Source organism: Glandiceps talaboti, chromosome 5, assembly GCF_964340395.1.
Source record: "Glandiceps talaboti chromosome 5, keGlaTala1.1, whole genome shotgun sequence".
Classification (NCBI taxonomy): domain Eukaryota; kingdom Metazoa; phylum Hemichordata; class Enteropneusta; family Spengelidae; genus Glandiceps; species Glandiceps talaboti.
In genome coordinates, this window is record NC_135553.1 from 25,752,483 (window position 1) to 25,778,452 (window position 25,970).

Sequence of the window (25,970 nt, forward strand, 5' to 3'; positions counted from 1 at the left end):
GCTATTGTACGCTGGCTTAACTTTATATAAAAATATGTATCCAGTTAAAAATTGTAACTTTTTGCAGCAAAAATTCTTTGTGCGGGAAAGTACAAAAGAAGTGCGCACATGCACTGTGCATTTTCCGCGAGTAACAGTATACAGTAGTCTTGAAAGTCTTCATTTGAAGATAGCAAGTCGCAATTATAATGTCAGCGAGTGAAACTCAAAAAAAGACGGAAAAAGTCGTTCAACGTGAGGTCGCCTGCTATGCTACATGCAGTGACTCCGAAGATGCGCTCGATCTCATTTACATCTTGTTCCTTATATATTAAAACATTTCATACTGATAAAACGGCAGATCTCTTTTTGGAATATTCGGTGGTCTTGAAAAACTATTAAACTAGGTACGCAGTTTAAGATCCACTATTTGAAGATATTTCTTTCAATAACTGTGTTCGACGTTGTCTTTGGTTAAATGTTGTTTGATATAATTATCTCATTGCACACTGACACTAGCGTTAGTCCGCAATTCATTTTGAAGCGACAATTTGCTATGGAAAGAATGGTCTTGAATTCTTCAATTTCCATTATAATGATAATAACAAGGAGAATTCACTGAGTTCACCTTGGGTTCCGACATAAACGAGGCCATAACAGTTTTGGGAGTTGGGTAAAGAAAATGATTATTTTGTTGTGTTACTTATATTTGAGAAAGCACCATCCATTTTTTTTTACTTTGAATGTGACATTTGTAGCAGATTGCTAGCTTGGAATAGTGCTTCGAACGAGGATGAAATGACATGCGCAATGATCATGCGCTATACGGCGGCCATTTTGCGGCAGCGAGTTTGTCGTTTTTTAGTCGGTCGTAATGAATTCTACCGATCTACGACCAAATCAGACGAATAGCAGCGGTAAGTTTGATTTTGATAAACATCACATTTTTTAGTTCTCTACACCAATGAGTATTGATATCAGCCACAGATATAGTTGAATTGAAGCTTCACGTGGATATTAAGTGCGTATAATGCATGCCGACGGTACCACTGCCAATGATACACGTATTTCAGACAAAATGTCGGCCGTGTGTTGCACTTTTGCATGCAGAATATTTAATATTTTGATTGGTTGATTGATGCAGTTGGTTTTCTTAATATTATTCTTTGTACAAATTTGCATTCAATAATTTCACAGCTTTATCAGTATATCGTCTATTTTTTTAGCATTCATTATGTGTCAAGAGAAGTTGGTCAGAAGAGGAAACTAAATTATTCCTTTTCAATTAAAAAATTTAAATTGTCACAAACATAAACAAGCAAGATAGATTCTGTAAACCTGAGATTATATACCATTACATGTAATATAAATTATCTGGTATTACAGTTGGCCCAGTTTGCAACTGGCCGAGTTCTTCTACCGGCCAACTTTGCAACTGGCCGAGTTCTCTTATATTCATTCATTGTGGTCAGGTTAGATACTTAGTATATTGTTGTGGCTATGAAGCATTGGTGTGAGACAAAAATTATGTTTGTATTCACAATTCAGCATTTTTAGTGAGAATTCCCAAATACATCCATTGTAAACTGTTACAGATTGACAATGAAATACATTTTTTCTGTATTACCAATTACCGGTTACGGCAATATTGGTAAAACTTTTATTCAAATAATGGTAAACTTTCAAGTCACTTCATCCCAATTCCCCAGCTCATCCAACTATTAACTCAATCCAGTCTTAACTACTCCCATTGTCAATTGCACATTGTCATATGCCATCTGATGATCACTTGCATTAGTTTTTAAATTGGCACACCATTTGATGTAGACTGAGAGATTAGCCATTGCGGATGCAGGTATTTTTCTATGCATGATGTTCCAACTGTAAATTAACTTCCAGTGAGTTACTGTGCTTTGAAATGTAAGGTGTGTAATTTATAATATTGTGTGACAAGAGATTGGCTGGTACTACATGTACTTACCTATTAGATTAATTACTTGTTCATACTCTTCTTTATTGGAAATTTCTTTCTTAGATTCTGCTGTAAACAAAGCCACTGTTGATGACAGCCAAGTCTCAGTGCATATTACAGATGACAATGATTCAACTGAAATCACAGACCACAATGAACCAATAGAAACCCCAGATAACAATGATCCAGAAGAAACCCCAGATAACAATAATCCAGAAAAAACCCATGACAACACTGATCCTGAAGGAACCCATGACAACAATGACCCAGAAGAAACTATCGATAACAATGGCCCAGCTAAAACCCCTGACAACATTGAGCTGGCTAAAACCGCAGACAAGAACAATAAAGCTGAAAGCACAGGCAACAATGATTTGGGTGAAAATACCAATAACAATGACTTAGCTGAAATCACTAATAACAGTGATTTAGCTGAAACCACAAGCAAAAATGATTCAGCTGAAACCACTAACAGTGATGCTCTACTACCAGAGACCACAGTTGATGACGAAGCAACCACACACAAAACTGATTTAGGTGAAGCCACAGAAAAAAATGACCCAGCTGCAAGTACAAACATTGATGATATAGCCGGAACCACTAACCGTGATGCAGTTGTACCAGAGACAACAATGGATGAGGAAGAAACCACAGAGGGCAGTAAAGTCAGTGAAGCAAACACAATTTTAAAGTCAATGATAAAGCAGACAGAGATTCCAGATGATCACCACTGTGGATCATGTCAGATGGTATTCCCTTCTCTGTCTGAGTATGTAGAACACAAATATAATGTCCATAAACAGAGGATCACATTCAGTGCTTGCCAACAGAACCCACAAATTATACTGCCTCAGCTCGCACCAATAAACTATTCACAGAAATCACAACCAGGTAAGTGATTACAAATACTGTTGTTTTTTTAAATGTATATAATATATATTTACAACATATTTTACAATTTATTCTCAAATGGGAAGTGTTAGTATGACAAAATCTAAAAAGAGATAACTGAAGAGACAGCTTAATTTGTATGTTTGCACTACCGTAGTAGGAATAATTAATACAATTTGCAGAGCTTACTATCAGAGGTGGGAGAAAATTGTCCCTCAAATGCATCCCAATTATTTTTGTTTCATTTAATGCTGTAGTTCTTGTGGTAATGGATCACATGATGGATGACAAACGGAATGCTGAAAAACCTATCAATAAAATGGATTACCTAGGTAAGAACCAGTCAGTTACATATGTGGTAACTTTGTGACTTTGAAAGTAGAAGACAGGAAAAAAATCATGACTTTGCATCATGCTTGTCTTTCCTTATTCTCACTTATTCTCCTGTATTGTTAAACCCCAGTGTTTGAATCCAATAGTTTGAGATTAATAGTACTATCTTATCAGTTGAGCCATATGGATTAGATAGGGCCAGTCTTTTTTTCAGGATTAACTTTTTCTGTTGCTATGCTAGACAACTGCATTTCTTTCCCAAATTTTAGTTCTAATCCGACATAATTAAAATAACAAGATATTATACTATGGAATATGGATGTAATGTTTTTCACTAACATCTTATGTGTCATCTGTATTCACATGATAAAAACTTAAAAGTGATTTTTTAAAAACATTTACAGGTGTGAAATGTGCCGAGTGTGGTCGTCTTTTCCGACATCAGGCAGCTCTTGATAAACATCGTCAAGTCAACCACAGAGTATATAATTGTGGAGAATGTCCAAAAACACTGTCTTCTGCAGGAGAGCTGAAAAAACACATGAGATCACACATTAGTACTAGACCATATATATGTGGAATCTGTCACAAAGCATTTAAAAGGGTAAATCTACAGTAACTATACCGTATGTTTGTGTGGGAAAGTGTCTCCGTGTCTGTGTGCATGTGTGGGCAGATGTGTCTGTGTCTGTGTAATAACTTGATTAAAGTTGAAAATGCCCAGACAAATTAACTGTTTTGTATTTAAATTTCGTTGTTGGATTATTTCATCATTTCACAGAATTTACATAATATGGTAGGGTAACTTATTAGTTTATACACATTACATTAGACATGTGCTTATCACTTTCTTTCATGACTTGTTAAAGTTTCAGAGATGCTTTATGGTAAAAGTCCATAATTTGTACAACATTTCATGTAATACTTACACAATACCCCATCAACCCACATTCACACCAGTTCAATGAATGTTGGAATTTTACCAGAATTGGCTTTCTACATGAAATATGAATACGATTTAATAATTATGTTTTAACCCAGGAGTCTGTACTGCAAATACATCTGTTAGTCCATTCTGACAAGAGGGATTTTATATGTGAGGACTGTGGAGATGGTTTTAAAACTAAAGGATCACTAGACAGACACAGGAGACGACACACAGGTAAGCGCATTGTCACAACTTTGGTATCTTTGGAAATTCAAATGTCGGATGCCATCAATCAACAGCTTGGGTGTCTTTGATGAAGTGATTTAGAACTTCCATCTGTAATATCTATGTATTGCAAACAATCAGCAGAGCGTCTTTTACCCATTACCATCACATTGAGGCAGGTCAACACAGATAGGTAGAATTCCCTATCACATTGCGGCAGGTCAACACAGATAGATAGAATTCCCTATCACATTGAGGCAGGTCAACACAGATAGATAGAATTCCCTATCACATTGAGGCAGGTCAACACAGGTAGATAGAATTCCCTATCACATTGAGGCAGGTCAACACAGATAGATAGAATTCCCTATCACATTGAGGCAGGTCATAACAGATAGATAGAATTCCCTATCACATTGAGGCAGGTCAACACGGATAGATAGAATTCCCTAGCACATTGAGGCAGGTCAACACAGATAGATAGAATTCCCTATCACATTGAGGCAGGTCAACACAGATAGATAGAATTCCCTATCACATTGAGGCAGGTCAACACAGATAGATAGAATTCCCTATCACATTGAGGCAGGTCAACACAGGTAGATAGAATTCCCTATCACATTGAGGCAGGTCAACACAGGTAGATAGAATTCCCTAACACATTAGATAGAATTCCCTATGGTTGATAAAGTTTATGAAGGTACATGTAGTTGTTATTCCAAAAACAATAATTATAATGATAATAATAATAATAATACTTCATTGATCCCACGAGGGGAAATTTGGCAACTGCCAGCATTTAAATTTACAATACTTCAAACAATACACAATGTACACAAAAGTTACAAAGGATTGGTACAAGACATCGTAAAATTATATGGAAATTGATTCGACAGTGTAATTTGTACTCACAGTAGGGTGTATTATTGATGGCTTCTATGATCTTGCACAAAGCATTTAATGGACTTCCAGTTTTTAAACTATTTTGATTACAGGGTGATTATATCCACACAACAGAGACACCACTATGACCCACTTGTGTACTCTACCACATTGAACAACAATAGTTTTAATTTGTGTATATTGTAGTAAGTTGATAGCTCAGTTTCCTCACTAGTACCTAAGGTAATGTAATTACATATATATCAATGATGAAGGAAAATTAGTCAAACCTTTCAGTGAGCCAGAAAGCCTTCAGAAAGCCCCTTTTTCAATGACTCAGTAAACTTGGCATATATAAAAACAGAGAGGATGTAGTGATGAGATATGAGAATAACAGTTTTACGATGTAGTGAGTACATGTTGTTATAAAACATTTGTCATTTATTGTAGGTGAAAGACCTTTTACTTGTTCTAATTGTGGGAAAGGTTTTAGAGAGTCTGGAGCATTAACACGGCACATGAAAGCACCTACAGCATGTCAAGCTAGACTCACTGTAAGTTTGGACCCTGTTTTCAAACCAACCAATCCAGTTAGTACTGCAAATAGAGCAATCAATGGCTCACAATCCATCATTACCACAAGGGCTCAAGCAAGGGCCAAACAATTACAAGGTGAGTCCTGATTTATTTCAAAATAGTATGAATGATAATGTTCAATGTTAGTCAGTCTGCCCCCTTATTTTACCCCATAAAGGCTCTGTCTGAAGTGACTACGTCTATATATTCAATATGTTCATGTGTTCGACTTCCTTCATTCTAATCATCTCAAAGGAAAATTGCTAGAAATATTCACTTATTTCTTAGACAATATATGCATCCAAAACGCAAAGACAGTAGACAGTTTCAAATGTCTCCTCACCAAGCTCATAGATATCATGTTTACCTGAATACTGGAGAGATCAAAAGGACCACCATCAGCATTATGCCTGTGTGTTCATAATCTTTGTTGGATATGGACACCATATATAAGAAGTAGAGGTGTCTGTCTGTCTGTAATATTCACAGATCTATTACAGTAGAGAGAAACATTTCACTTCACTTTGTTTCACAAACTTATCAAATTTTTGTTTTGATGTGATACTTTAGTACACAGACCCCAGAGTGAATGTTCACATCAGTGTCTAAGCTGAGTATGAATAATATGCTTTACAACTCAAATATTTTAGCTGCTATTATGAATAGAGATGAAAGGAAGGTTTAATTGTGTTAATGAAAGTATGATAATTCTTTTGTTGTTACGTTCGGATATAATGATTGATATAAATGTTGATAATTTAATGTGTATTTCAGAGGAGATGATTGAAACTGGTACAGATGATGGAAATGAAGTTGAAAGCCAAGAAAATGACATTGAGAATCAAGGAAATGAAGTTGAGAGTCAAGAAATGGACACGACACAAAGCGGTTGTGATTCAACTGAGAATGAAAGACATATCATTGAAGCAGCTGCTACTGCTGCAGTTGTCACAGACATACAGGAAGATAATGAATGTAACAGCATACACCAGCAAACACCAACACCTGACAAATTTCTCCCTTACCAGTGCCGAGCTTGTAGAGTTGTACTTGACTCAAATCCAGCCCTTCGAGACCATTTGAAATCTCATATAGGGGCTATGCCACATAGGTGTGGTTTGTGTATTTTTGCAACTCGCACTAGGAACAATCTGCAAGAACATATGATGGTGAAACATGGTAAGAGACTTGATGTAACTTTATCCAGAAAGGTAACTCTTGAAGATAGTAGTAATACTCCCATGGAAGTGAACGATGAAAATAACTTACAGGCAGTAGCTGAAAGTGTTGATGACATGCAGTCAGAACCAACAGCTGAACAGGTAAGTGTACATTAGCCAGTTTTCGTTTTACAATCAATGAATAATTTTTTACAATCAATGTTTAAAAACAGAATGTAGAATTCAGTACAGCTTACCAGACAGTACCATCCGTATCACTCTGTAACAATGACTGTTTTTCTATTTAAAAACAGAATGTAGAATTCAGTACAGCTTACCAGACAGTACCATCTCTATCACTCTGTAACAATGACTGTTTTTCTATTTAAAAACAGAATGTAGAATTCAGTACAGCTTACCAGACAGTACCATCTCTATCACTCTGTAACAATGACTGTTTTTCTATTTTAAAACAGAATGTAGAATTCAGTACAGCTTACCAGACAGTACCATCTGTATCACTCTGTAACAATGACTGTTTTTCTATTTAAAAACAGAATGTAGAATTCAGTACAGCTTACCAGCAGTTCCTAGAAATGCAGGATACTACCAGTTCTTTTGATCCAGAAGGTATTAATATCCATGGCTATAAGGATACTTATCAGTGTAGTATATGTGATAAATGTTTCCGTGGTAAGAGTTACCTCAGAACTCATCTACGCAAGCATACAGGTGAGATGTTTTAATCTTCTGGTGTGTTTTGTTTGACACAGTCATTATTTTGTAGTTACAAGGATTGTTGCATGTAATGAATTTATAGGCATGATATGGATGATTCATTGTATATACCAAAGTATTTTATACAAATATCTGCATTTAAATTTCAGTCAAAGACAGCAGATACACACAATGAAAGTCTTTGAACACTTTTAAAAAACTGAGTGTATTGTATGAAATTGTTTCATGTATCTTGTGTATGTGATGTGTGTATGTACATGTATGTGTGTGTGTGTATGTATGTATGTATGTATGTATGTATGTATGTGTGTGTGTATATGTGTATCATATGTATGTGTGTGTATGCATGTATGTATACGTATGTGTGTAATAAAGGCCATCCAGGTCAATACACACCGATTTAGGAGGAGTGTATTGCCCCGGATGGCATTTATCTTGTACCTCGGCTAAGTATTTAATGGTGTTATATTCTTCCCAGGAAGAACTTCATACACTCATCGTTTATGTTTTGATTTTCAATAAGACACCCAGATTCCAAAGTGACTTCCAATTGAAGCTGAAACATGTCAACAAACTGGATACACGCCTGTGTCAACATTCAATGTCACACATGTATATCGCTATGTTGCATGACGAAAATAGCAATTACGGTACCACTATGTATTTGCTTGATGTTATTATGCCGGAAATTCATACTACAATCTACTCAATACAATCACATCCATCATGTTTGTGCAACTAGTGATATGAAATATAATCACCACTGATAAAACAAAACATGGCTACTGACATCAAAAGTACAACTTTCAGCGAAATTGTTTATTTGTGTCTATTGTTTACTTGTGTCTATTAAACAAGACTAGCATAAAGAAACAGCATATTAATTACATGCAAATGAAATACACCATTCAAACTTTTGAAATATTGTGTATTACGAAGCAATAGTATCGTCTACCTCTTGCAAGATGTAGTAAAAAACACAATTCAAACTACAATACAGTCCACAATTATTGTGACTTATTTATCCATTCCGTCTTCATCCCTCTCCTCGGTCCAACTATTTCAAACTTTGCATGATGAGCTACTATTTTTCTGTGTATTTTTCGGTACACTTGCCTTCAGTTTCTGATCTATGTCGTCAGCTGTCATAACAGCAAACTGTCGCTTTCTCCCTGCCATTATACTGTCTACTGTACCTTGCAAGTTGTAGTATGTGTCTTTTATTCACCTTCTAAATACACTCTGAGATTATGTTTATTATTACGAAAATAGTGTTCACCGTTTGAACAGAAGTCTTATCTGTTCAGTCACAATCAGGGGTCATGTTTTTGTTATGATTGTCTGTGTCTAATCACTCTTCACTGGATGGCATTAATTGGATGGCATACACAAAAAATACACTTCCACCACTGGCATTTGATAAATTAGTTACTCTGCTGATACACCGGTCTTCATGATTTTCCCTGATTGGTCAATAGCCTCATTTGTAACTGTTAGTCAAAATTTAACACCCACGCCGGAGTACAAGTATGTATGTATGTATGTATGTATGTATGTATGTATGTATGTATGTATGTATGTGTGTGTGCATTTATGTATGTATGTATGTATGTAATATAAATCATGTATCTGTATAAAATGGTTTAGGCACATTTGTATTTTTCAAGGAAAAACATAAAACTAAACAAAATAAATGGATTTTAGCAGTTAGGTTGGCCATTGTCACCCCATTTTAGACAGTCTCCTCTATTGAAAAATGTAACTTTCCTTGTCACAGTTGACCAAGTCAGACTGCATTCAACACTTGAACTTGACTTTTAGACAAAGAGAACTGTAATGAGTCATGTGTAACTTCCTAAAGTCAAGGTTTAAGAATGCATTACAATATTGTTGAAGGTTGGCCAAGCCTCTGATATTTACTGTGTATGGCATTAGATGTATGAACTCATGCATGAATACTTCTCAGACAGTACTTAATTGTTATTACAACTTCTCAATGACATTTATTTACAACATTTGTATGTTTTGTGTTTATTACCCTAATTTGTCAACAGGGGAAAAACCATTTGTGTGTTCATACTGTCCAAAGAGATTCCGATGTAAAGACTTCCTCAACAAACATCTTCTAATTCACACCAATGAAAGAAGATACAAGTGTGGTGAATGTGGTAAACTCTACAAACGTATTACTCATGTCAAAGAGCATCTACGGATCCATTCAAATGAAAGACCATTCACCTGTATACATTGCAATAAAGGATTCAAGACAAAGGTAGTAATGCACACTGTGATACCACTGTATACAATGTCACTTTAATGTGTTAGCATTCCAGTACACCTAGACAGATTCATGTCTATATTAATGTGGAAATGATAACCTTGTACAGATTGTTGTGGATGCATAGATACATATCATCACACTAGTAAGACTAGCGTTGCACATGTATATACCCCCCAGTATAGTGGTACAATTAGAGTTACACAGATATGTAGTATGATAAGGGTAACTAGAGTTACAAATGTATAAGATATGTAACTGCACATGGGAAGTGCTAGACCTAGCACTCTGTTCCATGCACTTTTGCAGTTTCAGTACCCCTACATACATGTATGTATACATTATCAGAATGGTAAATCTAGCGTTGCACATATGTACCTTTGGTATTATCATACTGCAATGCCTAGAGTTGCACAATACTATACTAATCTTTGCAGCCCGGATATGGCTTTTGTGGACTGAGGTTGTATGACTGAATGACCCAACTTTAGGATGGCCCATAAGTCATACTACCAAGGTCCACATATCCATAAAGATTTTATCATATATCCTTGTAGTGACATGAATACATTATTTAAATCACATAACCACAAAAATTGACAGTGAAACATTATTTTATGCTCAAAAACATATCTTGAGAAAATATCATAACCGAATCACTGGGCAAACATATTGACAAGCTCATATTTACCATATTTGGGCATTGACAAGCGCAGCACTTACCATATTTGGGCAAAGTGTGCCAGGGTGTGATACAGAAAATTTGATTTGATTTGATACACACGCTGGCCATTGAATTACATAAGAAGGAATACTGGGTATACGATACTAACATACATATTATGTCTTTTATTTTTCAGACCATACTGAATACTCACATGAAAATCCACAATGCTGACTTATCATGGAAATGTCAATATTGTCCTAAAGCTTTCAGGGAAAAAGCTTCAGTCATCAGACATGAAAGAAGTCATACAGGAGAAAAACCATTCAAATGTGAGCGCTGTGGACGGGCATTTGCAGAACACGGAACACTATCCAGGCATAGGAGAGCCAAAAGTATGGAAACAATTTATTTTGCATATACCACATGTGACAAATTCATAATTTATTGTAACATGCAACTGATTCTCACAAATATTCAAGATATGAAAAAAACCAAGACTTGATAATGGGCTATGTTTCAATTCCGGGGTCATCACATTAATGTTATCTTAATAAAGATTACATGGGATCATTTGTTTGTTCTAAACCAACTTTTTCTATAGCTCCATTTTTTAAATGAAAATTTCAAGCATGGTCCAAAAGCCTTTTAACTTTCAATTGTGAGTGCTTAGTGATCTTACTTTCAGTTGACAGTTTCTGAGTATGATGGTTGCATGTTGTTGATTTTCATACTGCCCTACAGGAATCAATTTGGAGTCCTCCAAATGTATTATGATCAAAATATCAATGTTTTCTGTTCATTGTACATCACAATATGTCTTTTTCATTGATTCTGCACTGTATGAAGTTAAAACGACCAAAATCTGTATTTTTTTAATCAGTTTATTTCTTATACAGTCATTATTATTTTCCAATATTTGTCTTTATTCTGTGATGAAATTCTCATATTATGACCTGTGGTATTTGTCACTACTTGTCATTAGGGTCCTTTTTGTCACTCATATTTTAATCAACTGAACAAAGAAAAAAATTTTGGAATACATGTAATATATAATCTCAAAACATGTATTATTTATAGTGTACGTATAAAAATAAATGACTCATGTACATATTGATGGCGGAAGGCAAGAAGCAGTTGAAATCAGCAAATAATTCAGCAAATTATGATACTGATAGAATTACTATGATGACATAATCCCAAAAAACGGGAGTTGTGGCGCACTCAGGGTATTTGCTCGAGTGCTTGCAGTGTTCTCTGCACCCATACTTTCACAAGTGTGACGAGTGAAGGTGCAGCAGAAAACACTGCAAGCATGAATGCAAATACCCCTGAGTACCCACACAGGAACTCATGTGGCATGGGGTTCTGTAATTATTACATATGTTTATCTCAAATGGCAAATCATACAGAGCTTGATCACGCAATTTCATGTGTAGTGAACGATCATGACCTCATTTGAATATCATTTGCAAGCAGGTATGCAATACATAATGTTTTCAGTATTGCACTGCAGTGAAAATACCACTAGTATGCACATGCACCAATGCAAATAATCCCTGGTGAATTAGTAACATATGTAATCATTCATAGATCCCAAGAAGGGAAATCAACTTCATGAAAATTCACACCTTGACTGCAGATATACCTTTCTCAAGATTAAAGATTGCATCTCTGCTAATCCATAAAGTTAATATTTGATCAATCTGATTAAAATCCAATGTAGATGCCAGCTAATTGTTCATTGTTACCAAAGTAAACTAACAATGAACAATTAGCAGACTTCTACATCGGATTTTAACCAGATTGATATTTGATATACATACCTTTTAGATCCTAAGAATGGAAATTGGTTTTAGCCAGACAATAATTTATCATTTCATAATTTATTCTTTCCTCAATATAGTACCTTGCAAAGGAGGAGATCTATCAGTGATGGAAACTGCACCTGCTAATGTTGCAACTAAAATCAGCTCAGAAAGTGATGTAGTAACAGTAGCAGCATCTGACACTGATGGTGTCACTGAAGATAGTACTGCAGCTGCGTCAGTGTTAGCAGAGTTTTCATCTGTGGTTGCCAACACACAGGAATACATTGTCAACATTGTAGAGAGTACACCAGAACAGTCAACAGGTACATCCAATGTGGAGGATGTCATACAAACCGTTATTTTGACTGAGTCCATGCTCTCACAAGAACAACAACAACAACAACAACAACAACAACAACAGAGTGAACAAGAGGAAGAAGGGGAAGTACAGCGTGATGAACACCATCATATCCAAGAAGAACAACAACATGGAATAACACATCATCATGAAGTCTCTGGTAATTTGAAAATGGAAATTTAAAGTATCTGTGACTCCTATTGAAGAGTTTAAAACTATATATATCTACTATGCTGTCATTGCTCTATTTAGCCCCATTGCCAGTGCTTCAGGTGGCTTCATTAATTTGAATTATCCATCCCACCTGTTAAACTCACTGCCTCTGTCGTACTTCTCTCATTCAATTCAAAACTAGCACAAACATGAGGTACTTTAGGGGAAGGGGGGGGGGGGGAGCACTTGCTTGTCTATCAATTTGTTTTACATTCTGGTCATATTTGTTCAATTGCCTGCATGAAAATCAAAAGATCCAACAAGTTTCATACTTCTGACATGACCACTATTTACACAGGTTATAATAGTACCAATAATACTGGTCATGTTATGATGTTAGAGTCAAGTGTTTGGAGTTTACTGGCAAAATTAGATCTTGAAAATGGTGACTAGATACACACCATTAGACTGTCGACAGTCGTTCGTGCCTTTTTTGCTACGTTTCATCTCGCTCTGTAGCACTGAATATAATGCGTACTGATAGGAACTGTGAGTGCCAAAGGCACAAACAGTTCGTGACTGCAGCAATCGGCACTCACTAATCAATACGCGGTTATAGTATTGCTCCTGATCAGAGCAAAGCAACGACTTTAGTTTTAGATAAAAGGTAGCAAAAAGGCACGAACGACTGTCGACAGTCTAATACATCATCAAAGTCAACACTCACTGTCTAAACATCTTATTATTTTTGTACACCCTAGTTAATGAACTTGAAAGTGATGTTGCCATGGTAACAGAAGAGTCTGGAGTACAGGAAATGCCACACCCCATTGCTGTGACAGATGCTATGAATGGTATGATGGTAGCGATGAAGGCTAATCATGGCGTCAGGGGAAATGAAGTATCTATTGTCACCACGGAAACAGATGAAAACCCTGAACTAGAGACAGTTGTCATTGAAATGTAAACTTAAAGGAAAAGTCCAGTCAAGTTTATTTCTGTCTTCAGTACACTTGTATTAATTACTGCTGTCAACTTAAAAGGAAAAGTCCAATCAAGCTATCAACTTACATAAATTATGATTTGGGGGTGATAAAATAACACCTTGGTAAGTTATTCAACATATGAAATCTTGTTATTGATGTAAAGCAAACCCTACTGCACTTGCATGAGTTTCGTCACTTTTGGAGATTTCCTGCAAAGGTTTGTGGGAAAACCTTGCAGGAAATGACATCATAGTTACCACAATATATGTCAAGCCAAGACAAAGAGATTATAAAGAAAAGTAATACTTTACTACATTCCTGCCAACTTTTCATTTTATCAATGCAAACTAATGAGTCTAAAGGGAAGTGCTATAGTTTTTGCTATGCTGTAAGTAAGAAAAGTGTCATTCACTTTGACTATCAAACATCACAGTTTTGTTGCCAAATACCGTACTTACGGTTTCCTTCTACACTAACACTGAACCCATGAGGGTCAGCTCTCACTGGACTTCTTGGGAGACAAATACAGAACTATACAGTATAAATAAAATATTGTTATTATTACTTTAATTAGATCTTACTTTTATCATTTGAGATAAGTGTTATAGTGAAGAAGGTATTTCAGAAGAAACATTCATTTGATGGCAGTTACTTTATCAGGACTACCAAAACAATTGTATCAGTAGTTAAATCTTCAACTAGTGTTGCTCCTTAGTTGGGTACACAATTGTGAAATTCTAAGGTAACAAAAATATATCTTGGCATTTTGGGCAATGCATTTAATGATTTGTTGTATACACTGAACCTTTTTTTTGTCATTTCAACATGGGAGATAAGGTTGAGATAATTGCCTACATATTGACTTACTGCCAAAGATAGCCAACAGTACTGCTACTTATGGAATGATGTGATATGTGGTGCTGTTACTACTAAACCAGAGTGATTATAGAGTTTCACTAAGGCACCGACATGTTATTTACATCCCACATAATGGTTTTTTGTTTCAACTTACAGAAAACAAATTCAGACACTTATAATCTGCCAGCATATAAAATGATACATTTGATCTCACTGTGAACAAAAATCAATGTCTCTATTGAATGAAATGAGGAAGATTCAAATGCAAACTGTGTACATTTTGTATTTGCATTCACAGTAAGATAAAGTATAGCCTTTCATATGTGTGAGTGAGGGCTATCAGTACCTTTTTGTCTGTGTAATACATAACAAAATACATTGTGCCACTAATTGAAACTCTAGTCTTTCAGGTTTGGTAGTATGTTGTGTTGATTGTCAATTTTATTGTCTTTGTATCTAGCCAGTCAGAGTCCATTGCACTCCTCATGACGTTGTCAAAGGTTTATCATTGATTTTTTGTGTTACAAAGATTTGTACATATTTATATCATTTACAATTGTATCTCACAGAGAGGTTTTAAGGCTGCATGTGTACATGGTTTGAGTGCTGTTTTGACAACTTTAAATAATCGTATCCTGTTAGTGTATCATGCATATATTATTGATGTTCTATTGTCATAATTAACCCTTGATTCCATTGTTTATTTATGTATTTATTTTGTTTGTGTTTGTTTTCATTTTGATTGTTGTTTTGACAACTTTGAAAAAAATATTATTTGTACTGCAGTAATTTTAAGAGTATTTTGTGTAATAAAATTTTGAGTTAATTATAGTAAAATGAGTGCAGTAATTTGTTTTACACAAAACTAGTCCTGGGATGATAGACATTCATTATTTCTTATATTTTTAATATAAAGTAGCCTTACTTGTTGTGGTACACACATTGGATTGATCATTAATCATGGGGTGGGGGGTGGGGGGTGGTGGTAAAGTGCGCCTTCAATGCCAACTATTTTAGTTTCATTACACTTCAATTGCTAATGTCAATTTGTCAAGGCTTAATGTTCTTGACCTGAAGTGCACTTGACCAGAACTAACTTTACATGAATCTGAATCCATTTCAAACCTAAGAAAAAAAATCTGTAACTGTAAATCAATTAATCACCTGTTGATATAATATATAATTATACACTTTTAAAGACTTCATACTCAAGATAAACTGTTGTTACTTGGTCACACAATTGACAGTGTGTTCCATGTAATCTATGAGTAAAGTACAAAACACACACAATGCTGTCAAAGTGCTCAGTCTTCTTCTAGATAAATTACACATTATCCAGGGAAACTAAAGCATTTCAGATTAGGATACCAGAATACAGTTTGGGAGATAAAATCATCATTAAAATATTGCAAAAATTTTCTATCTTTATCTCATCTAATTCCTACAATGTTTAGTCAAGTACATCTAATGTGATATTATCTAGGTTCATACCAAATTATATGAACCGTCTTTTCATGTTTATATCTGAAATTGTTCCTATGGTTTATTACAAATTACTGTTCAAATTACAATGTATGTCAGGTCATGCAAATTTCTCAAAAAATAATGACAAATTACTGCATTTTTGCCAAAACTTCCATTAATGCAATTTATCTAAGTCCAATAATGTTGAAAATTAGCTGACATTTCTGGAATGGCCCTTCAATTCTATGAAAGTTTAGTACAAGATGTAAACACAATTCTCTGTTGTGATAGTGATTACTTAACTGAATTATTTATTTATTTTGTTTGTTTATTTTGGGTTTTTTCCATTTATCATGGTGTCTACCTTGAATTTGAATTAAAATATTTTGATTTTCAGGGTTTATGTCTGTCTAGCAACATGACTGAAGATCCAGTAGTGGTATAGGCATAGTGAAGTGTGTGTGTGTGTGTGTGTGTGGGGGGGGGGGGGCTTTAAAGTTAAGATATAGTAACTGTTAGTGATATTCAAATTTTGTAAGAATTATGAACAATTATGAAAACATATCCATGCAGTCAAAAAAAGATTGATATCTCAGCCATGATTATATATACATAGCCAACAACCAAATTCAGCCATCAGATTTTATAAGTGAAAGTGTCATTACAGCAGATTAGACTATATACTTTTACTGTAAATAAAAACAACAAACTACAGGTTAGTACTAGCATCAGAAGTCATCCAGTTCATACAAGGCATAATGAGCTTCATACTATAAATTGGGTTAGCTTTCTTCTTGCTTACTCACAAACACCAAACATATCCTTTGTAATCCACAGCTGATACAACTTAGTTTGTTTTATCAAAACGAGATGAGCTCTAGGCTTTGTATGAAAAATATATTTTTTTTCCATTCTGTGATACATCTTTGCAAGGTTTCGGTCACACGTTTAGATACAAGATGTATAAATATCAACTGAATACACTAATAGAAGCATTGTTGTACAAACACGGATCGCTGAAATTTGATTATGAGCTACTGTGCATGATATATCCTAACCTATCATGGTAAATTGATTATGCAAATTACTCATTAAATTAAAAACTGCATCAACAAGCTATCACAGGAAGCGTGTGCTTAGTCATCATCAATATATCTTACGTACGTACGTACGTACAAGCTTGCATTCTTGATATTGCCTGTGATAATAAATTACGCAAATGTTAAAATCACAAGTTATATCAACAAGGTTTATATGTGTGCCGTGCTATCATTAATATATTTACTCATTACCTAGTTAGTAAAACCTATCAATGTGTAAAGTATACATACACATAAATATGAGGCTGTCCTAGTCTTTACATGTACTTTGTTACGATTGCTTTGAAAAATAAAAGGTTCTGACAAACTTTTTTTCTGTTTAAATGTTCTTGTCCTAAATTATCCATTTATTTGGTATTCTTGTGATATTCATAGTTGAAATTTAAAACAACACAACACGACACGACACAACACAACACAACACAACACAACACAACACAACACAACACAACACAACACAACACAACACAACACAACACAACACAACACAACACAACACAACACAACACAACACAACACAACACAACACAACACAACACAACACAACACGACACGACACAACACAACACAACACAACACAACACAACACAACACAACACAACACAACAATAACAACAAAAAGATACCTAATTTAAGAAAAATCACGAATGGATATATTGTTGTCGTTCAATCCAGTCTATTTCGACGGTCCTTTACTATGTTGACCTCTGACCTCAGTTTAATTGTCGGAGGATTTATCGTAACTGACCCCGAACTCACGGTACGTGTGTAAAGTTGTAAACTCAAAATATTCTATATTTGGTAATCTTGAGTTAGTAAGTAAGGGTTAGAGACAGATCTGAGATATTGTCAATTATATCCATTTGTTCTTTACTTCAAAAGGATTTACCATCGATCAAGAATGTCATCCGAATTTTATTGAATCGATTATCAGGATCATAAGAGCTCTTTGTTGTCAACGTTGCTGTGAATATAGGCATTCTTCCACTATTGATCGCTTAATACTGCGTTTTATGTAGTAGATGCCACAAAGGTTACGAACACAGAAATGGACGAACGTGTTCGAAGGCGGAATATAACTGGTAACATCTAAACCCCTGACGTCCCTAGATACGTTGTTTTACTAATCTTCGACTGACATTCTGAAACCAAGGTACGGTGGTTTGTTATATTTGTAAAATATTACGTTGAAATTCAGTGTTTACCTATACCCATGGTTAAACCTCAGACCACTAATTCTTTTAGTGGTCGGAGGTTAAACGTATAATACTTTGGAGAAGAATATCAAATTGAAGCTATTTTGAGAATTACACTTCAAGTTCGTTGTCTTAGTAACATAAATAATATTGATATACAATTTATGACAACAATTATACTTTACATACCATACATAATATTTGTCATTGCGATGTCGTGTATCGTATTGGTATTTGATAAGTACAATAATACTACAATAATACTACTCCTTAAAATGAAGAGAAAATGGAAGTGATATCAGACAATCCCACGAAATTGCCGGTTTCATTTCTATTTGGTAATTTGTATCGCAGTCATTGAAACAATGATTTGACAGTACATTGTCATTACGTGAAAGAAAACAAAGGGTAAATATAGACAGTGCACACACACGAAAGATTGGAAAGAAACTATCAACAATCAAACATGTTAAATTTGTTTGTCTAACGTAAACAGACGCATTTGTTGACTATTCGGTGGCGGCGGTGTTTGTCTGGTTGTAAGTAATTGGCCTATATACAGTAGGCTTGGACGTGGATTTCACTAAGCTGTGTACTACTTTGCTACTGTTCATTGCAGGAGCTATCTAATGTTGTTTCTGTTTTTACTTGATAGCGGTGGATGATTTTTTATGGTTGACTACAACGGGATAATAGATACGTCCTTCACACAGGTATTGTGGTGTAAATTAGAAGTCGTTAACAATTCAGTAGCACAGAGCGAAAAGTCAACCGTGGACAGTCGTCGTGAAAATGAGTACGGCATTTAGGTCCGACAGAACCGTAATTACAGGACTTGCAAGGCAAAGTACGTTAAATCGATGCATTCCAGCTGTCAACGAAGAAAATGGAATTCATCCTCTAAGCAGTAGCCTTCAAACAAACCAACTGATGACCAACCAGAGTATTAGAAATCATTCAAGTCAGGGAAAGAGAGCGATAACCCTTCCCACAGTTGTTAGTATTGACCACAGAACTTATGGCGGTGTTAGAGACCAAACAAAACGAAGTTTTCAAGCTCTACCACAACCTACCAAACTGAGATGGTCAGCCGGGAGTAACAAATCCAGGGCAAGGGTGCGAGAGGTGAGACAACGTGTTTATTAAAGCATGTGCTAAAATTGAAGTTGCTACACTTAGTAGTATAACAGTGTAATAATGGGTCAATACTTTTTTTAAAGCAATGTACAAACACACTACTATTAACCAACGAGAGACAATATACAGGGTCATATGTACATGTATGTGAATAGACGTGGCTTGTAAAATCGAGATATAAATGTTGTTTATTTGGCATTGATATTTAAATCAATGAGTGGCATTCGACTTAGAAACGAGCTATGTTGTTTTGCTGGTCACACGGGGGTACGAATATCTAGCCTACATACTTGACATATTCAGTCGTTGCCCAAGCTTCGACCCGAAACAAATCAATACCACGATGCCAAAGTTCGGACAGTACGTTGAATTAGAACCAACCGAGATTAAATGAGTATAAGTTAGTGCCGTAGTCGTTTGTTTTTTGGGATTTTCTTTTACGTTCTATCGTCATTTGTGACAAGTTCTAGTATATTACATCACCACCATCACCATTAGGCTAATTACTTATTAATTGTCATCCTCTCAACAAAAGAATGTCTTGGTTGATACGAAATCTTATCGTATCGGCTCAAGTTCAGATTAGACCTGTAGATATTGATAGAGATTTTTGATTTACTGGAGGTTCTAGTTGGCCTTGGCTACCCATGCATTGTTGTGGAGGCGTGTAGTATGATAGAATGGACATTTCTCACTGCTATCGAAATCGATAATGACAATTAAATACCCGCTCCCTCTCATGGGGTTCAATTTTATGGCTATTGTGTGCGTTACCATTCTGCCTATAAAGCGAACATCAACAGGTGGTTTCGGTCAATCACTTGATCTGTCAACAAGTGCAGAGCAGTAAAATTCCAGTCCGTTAACCGTAAATCGTCGTTCGTTTCACGATTGCGTGAGTGGCTGACGACATGCATACGTCACGGACCATCGAATAGTGCAATAGTGTCATTAAAAATAAAATTACATTCAAAGTTACGTTAAACTCGATCCTGTCAGAGTTTGAACTATCAACTTCATTAATACACGAACATTTCTCATCATCATGTTTATATGTGAATGCATTGATGAGTTCCTGGACTTGTGAAATATTCACATGAAATTGATAGTTCAGAGTCTGATCAGATCGACAGTAATACCAATAACTTTCATAATCACTATTGTATTTGTCATGGAAACACATATGTAAGCTTATCCTATTCTTAGCATATTTTATCCAAACGACTTGGTGTTTACGTTGATCCTAGATCTTCGAGGATTACAAAGTTTGATAAACTAAACTTTGGTGTAGTAGTTGTCCTCAATATCTGGACCTACTCATTCTGAATGACTACATTCCACACATACTGGTGTTGCTAAAACCTTCTCTTCATTTATGATATATGTATATTTATAAGCTACATCCATAACCATGTTGTTACTGTAATGTAAATGTATATATTGCCTCAGTCACCACCTCGACTATTTCGACTATTTCAACTCGACTATTTCATTTTAATGGTATGTTTATCCTCTCTCCCCGACCTCTCTCGTTTAAGACTATTAACATAAATGTTAAGTACATCACATTGGTGTTCAGAATTACCTGTGTCTACTATTTTATCCACTAAATAAACTGAAGTACTTTATATAAGTTAGAAAAAAGATAAAAGTGAGATTAATTGTACAGCCCACATTGCTGTGAGATGAGCAGACGACAAGAGGTAGGCATCACATTGTTCGGTCGAATCACTCATGAAATATGTCGCATAGAAATGACCCATCTCCTATCAGGGCAACTCTTGGTGTATCACACATCCCTCAAGACTTATTTGTAAATATATCGAATTATAAAAAAATGTCGTTTTTTTTTTTAAATTGCTGAGTTATGAAAAGCAAGTATTTGGTAAAACAGTACCATTTACACGTAAAGCAACAACAAACATCAAGAGTTTACAGTTTTGTCATATAAAGTTCAAAAACATTCTCCTTTTAAACCGTGACAGGAACAACTAGTAAATCGTCACTTCATCTCTTGATTGAATCTATATATCTTATCCTAACTTGGAAGCAGCAAAGTCTGTGTAGTAAAAGATAACCTGGATACGATACGATGTATGTTGTATAACTGAAACAATAGACTTATAATTATTTAGGTTTCTCATTGTGTGAAACTAACAATGGATAGCACTTTTTATATAAACGGCGTCTTGTCTAAACCTTTAGTAATTACAAATTAACTTTTTTAAACACAATATATACATTTTATTCCTTTTAAAATGTTCCCGTTTTAATGTTCTTTTTGTGGCTGATGTTCCAATTCACTGTCGCATAAAGAATTTTCTAATTTTGTTTATTGTTGTATTTTGAATTGGATGTCAATTTAGGACCAATCAGCGAATATGATTTTGATATTCCTATGGGGTCATATCAACTTTACAAAACTATAAGTCCCTGACAGTATATGAGTTCCTTTATTATAAGCTTACACTAAACTATCCCGGTAGGGAAATGTATATTTTTTTTGTAAAAACCTTGTGGAGATAATCCACTGCACCTAGCTAAGCAACTCTTGCTTGGTATTTTTTTTCAAAAGGGGATTTAGGGGTCACTGTATTTTGCACAGAACCCCTGAACGACGGCTTGAGGGCAATTTCAACTACACGACAACACGTACTGCAACATCAGAACTGACATCGCAGTATTAACCATTGGCATGTTAGCAGAATTTGCTTTTAAATTTCCTGAAACTTTGTATTTGATATAAGTTCGTTTATAGTAATATATACATTGTATATTAAAGATGGATTGATTCCGATCACGTGACAATGACACACGAAGATTCCCAGGACTAAATATAGCATATGGTTATGTGGAAAGCCTTGCTTGTTCACCTTTAATCTAAGCGTTCTTCATTCCCATAAGCCAGATTATATTTGTCAGCTCAGCGATGAAAAAAGCATAAGTGTTTGTCTTTGACGTTGCCGCAAAGAAGTTTGTTTGCCGATTACGACGATGACGTTCTCCGTCAGGACTGCACTTTGACCCATACCACATTTTTTGTCTGTTTTTTTTTTTACTCAAGTGAAAATATTAAATAAAACCTGAATTAAACTATTCCAGTATGTTAATGCCAATGCCAATGCACGTTTTCTACAACTTTACAATTGTCTTTAGCAGTTGATTACGTCATCGGAGCGTTTATAACTTTAAGTTCAGTCAATTGCAAGTGATACTCAAGTGTCCATCAATAAGTAGAATACTGCAAGTACTTTTTGATTGCGTAACACAAATTACGTTCAAAAACGTATAGACTCAAGTGTAATCATAGACCCTACACGTGTAAGGGTTTATGGTGTAATATTGGACTTTAAGCGATATAAATCAAAAGTTTAATTTAGTAATTAGCCAGTAAGATTCAGTCGACCTCTTCAAAATGATTACATTACACAATTAAATGTAAGTCATGTACCATGGCGTGTAATTCAGACAAAATATACAGAGAAAATAATACTCGCATACTATAAGTGGTAAGTATCACCGCATGTCACACGGAAGACCGGGGTTCAATTCCACGTTGTGGAGGTTTTTACCCTTTTACACATCGTCATTAGAATTGAAAATCATATCATAAAATTCCAAAGTAGGTCGTAATATTTCCCAAAACGTTTTAATATGTTCAGGTTAATTTGCCTTACTGTGAATGTATATTTAACTTAAACAGCGAAGTAGTCATGTATTTGTCAACATTGTCGCGTAAATTTGAACGACAAGTCAGCTTACATGATAGACAGTGAAAAACTTACATTCAACTATGGATAACGTTAATATCTAGGTTCAGATTGGATAATTTTTTTCAATTTTATTTTATTACAGGTACTTTTATTTTTCACCTTTGAATTACCTTTTTATGTCTCCAAAACCTAACTGAAAAACATCTTTAATGAGATTGTAATTTCACTTCTTCGTTATTATATCATGGTATTTTTCGCTCTGTTAATAACTGTATCTGAAAGGATGTTCCAAACTATGTTACTAGGCTACAAATACCATAAACAGTAACAATGGCTCTATCTCCCTCAAAAATGACTGACTGTATTTGAAGAAACACACCTGTTAAATAAATCACGCCCTCTAGCGACAAAATGATATAGAAATGTGTAAAGTGTGTTTAATCTGTTTTGGATAAACAACACGTTGTGGTAAAATTGTTCATTTGTGGCATGCTCTTCTTATCTCTACGAATCTCCATTGGGTGGTCTGTGCTTTGATCACATTGTAAAATAACTGAATCGTTTGCAAACTCGAGAAAATCAACGACATAATAGTATATTTTCATTGTCTTATTTGTCTAATTTAGCCCGGCGAGCCGAGTGGGATAGCACCGCTCAATGTAGAACTTGCACCAACAAAGACCGGGAAGGACGAAGAATTGGCTGATACTGGTAGAATGGTTAGACCTTGTAAGTATACATGCGTACCAAGATCACGTACTTTCTGTCTCTGTGTACTGGTACGCTGTTCAAGAAAACTCCAACCCATTTTCGTGAGAACTTTCCATGTATATTTTAATCATTTATTTTATCTGAATACGTTATGGCTTGTACCAGATAGAGAACAAAGTGATCTAATGATAGAGCTAAAGCAAAATGGTCAACAATTTCTAAAAATGCATCCACCAATCATTGTATTTACTCTATGGGAAGATGATAGATTGTCGATTTGCTTGAAAACAAGAGAATGAATTGAAAAGCGGTATATTGACGATTTGCTTGAAAACAAGAGAATGAATTGAAAAGCTGGTTTCAAAAGGACCAAGCATAATCATTCATATGGCAAAGTTTTAGGTGATGTGAGCTTTTTTTGTGTTCAGACATATTGGTCCATGGAGCACCAACTACGCCGAATCATTTAGTCTCGGACAACCAGAACGACCGTGTCAATTTAGAGCATAGACCATCCACCAACGGAGGGTCTATGTTAGAGTAACTTTGATGTTATCAATAATCAACCCTTTTTATATATAACAGATAAATGGATGCATGAATCGAATTACTGGCCAGGAATTGTTAAAGTGTCACATGAATACGTTACTGGTGATCCAGGGTTGTGCAGGCAAGCAAATAAAAGTGAAGTCGTGCCATGGGTGCGAACATATAAAGTCAAACAGAATCGTAATACCGTCCGGAAATTACTTTCGTCCAGATCTGGGGAATCGGACGCGGGCAGCACCAGTCCTTGATGAACTTTGGACCCGTGATTTTTCCTAATTCACTACATACCTAATTTCAACTCGTTATTATCACCGTCCTAACGATTCAAAACCCACTCCAGTTTACTATTAGTAAAACAAATGCAAGATATATTGTTATATAATATGGACCTATGAAATGAACACACATATTAGTTCTACAAAAAAACGAACGATTTCGTTCTGGGAGTCATACTTATTTACATATTTAAAGCAGCTAACAAGCGCCAACACATATCTCTACATTTTCCAACTCGGATTTGTAACATTTTGTAAATGTCAACAATTATCAGATGAACAAACTTTAGTAGATACTTATATATTTGTTATGTGTTTCTTTTGGATTGTAAGGATGGAAATGAAAACATAGTCAAAATATTATCACTCTTTGTACTGGTTTGATATAAGTATCTCGGAAATAATTAATTCGACTTCGTTTATTCCTTGGAAAAAGGCAAGAAACTATAACTTCCTTTCTGAGTTCTTCGTAAGACCGTATCCATAGCAACAGACGACAAAGTGCCGAGGGTATACCTATGCTGGTTGCCGTCTATGATTTACGTGTACCGTCCAACTATTCTTTTTTAAAATTGCGATAGATTAACAAAATATAAAATATTCCTTTCCAGCATTATTTCCAATGTAATATTTACTATTATAATGTGTATACAATGTATTTGTGTGACGTTCATTAATATACAATGCAAAGAATAAACAAATGTTATTTCGTACAATTGCCCGACTAGAATGGATGGAAATATTTGACACCCCTCTCTTTTTCTCACACTCCGACGATCACCCTTCAATACCGTATGTATGTATGTATGTATGTATGTATGTATGTATGTGTGTATGTATGTATGTGTGTGTGTGTGTGTATGTATGTATGTGTGTATGTATGTATGTATGTATGTATGTATGTATGTATGTATGTGTGTGTGTGTGTATGTATGTATGTATGTATGTATGTAAACACCACAAAAATCTGAAAATCAACCACAGATTACCAGAATATAATAACAAGTTTTATTTCATCTTATTCAAATTTTAT

The 25,970-nt window shown here is 35.1% G+C and overlaps 2 protein-coding genes across 2 annotated transcripts; both read left to right on the forward strand.

Annotated features, from left to right (window-relative positions):
• Window positions 1-813: 813 nt before the first annotated feature.
• On the forward strand, window positions 814-15,463 carry LOC144435538 (uncharacterized). The gene is made up of 12 exons (XM_078124127.1): window positions 814-896; window positions 2,015-2,842; window positions 3,100-3,174; window positions 3,580-3,779; window positions 4,217-4,337; window positions 5,661-5,882; window positions 6,561-7,108; window positions 7,504-7,678; window positions 9,739-9,956; window positions 10,823-11,021; window positions 12,533-12,955; window positions 13,710-15,463. Exons 1-12 carry the CDS (start codon window positions 854-856, stop codon window positions 13,913-13,915), a joined length of 3,258 nt encoding a protein of 1,085 aa, XP_077980253.1. The 5' UTR covers window positions 814-853; the 3' UTR covers window positions 13,916-15,463.
• A 2,936-nt stretch (window positions 15,464-18,399) lies between these two features.
• LOC144435539 (uncharacterized) lies at window positions 18,400-24,910 on the forward strand. Its single transcript, XM_078124128.1, has 4 exons — window positions 18,400-18,509; window positions 19,208-19,677; window positions 24,029-24,131; window positions 24,699-24,910. Exons 2-4 carry the CDS (start codon window positions 19,345-19,347, stop codon window positions 24,908-24,910), a joined length of 648 nt encoding a protein of 215 aa, XP_077980254.1. The 5' UTR covers window positions 18,400-18,509; window positions 19,208-19,344.
• Window positions 24,911-25,970: the final 1,060 nt, after the last annotated feature.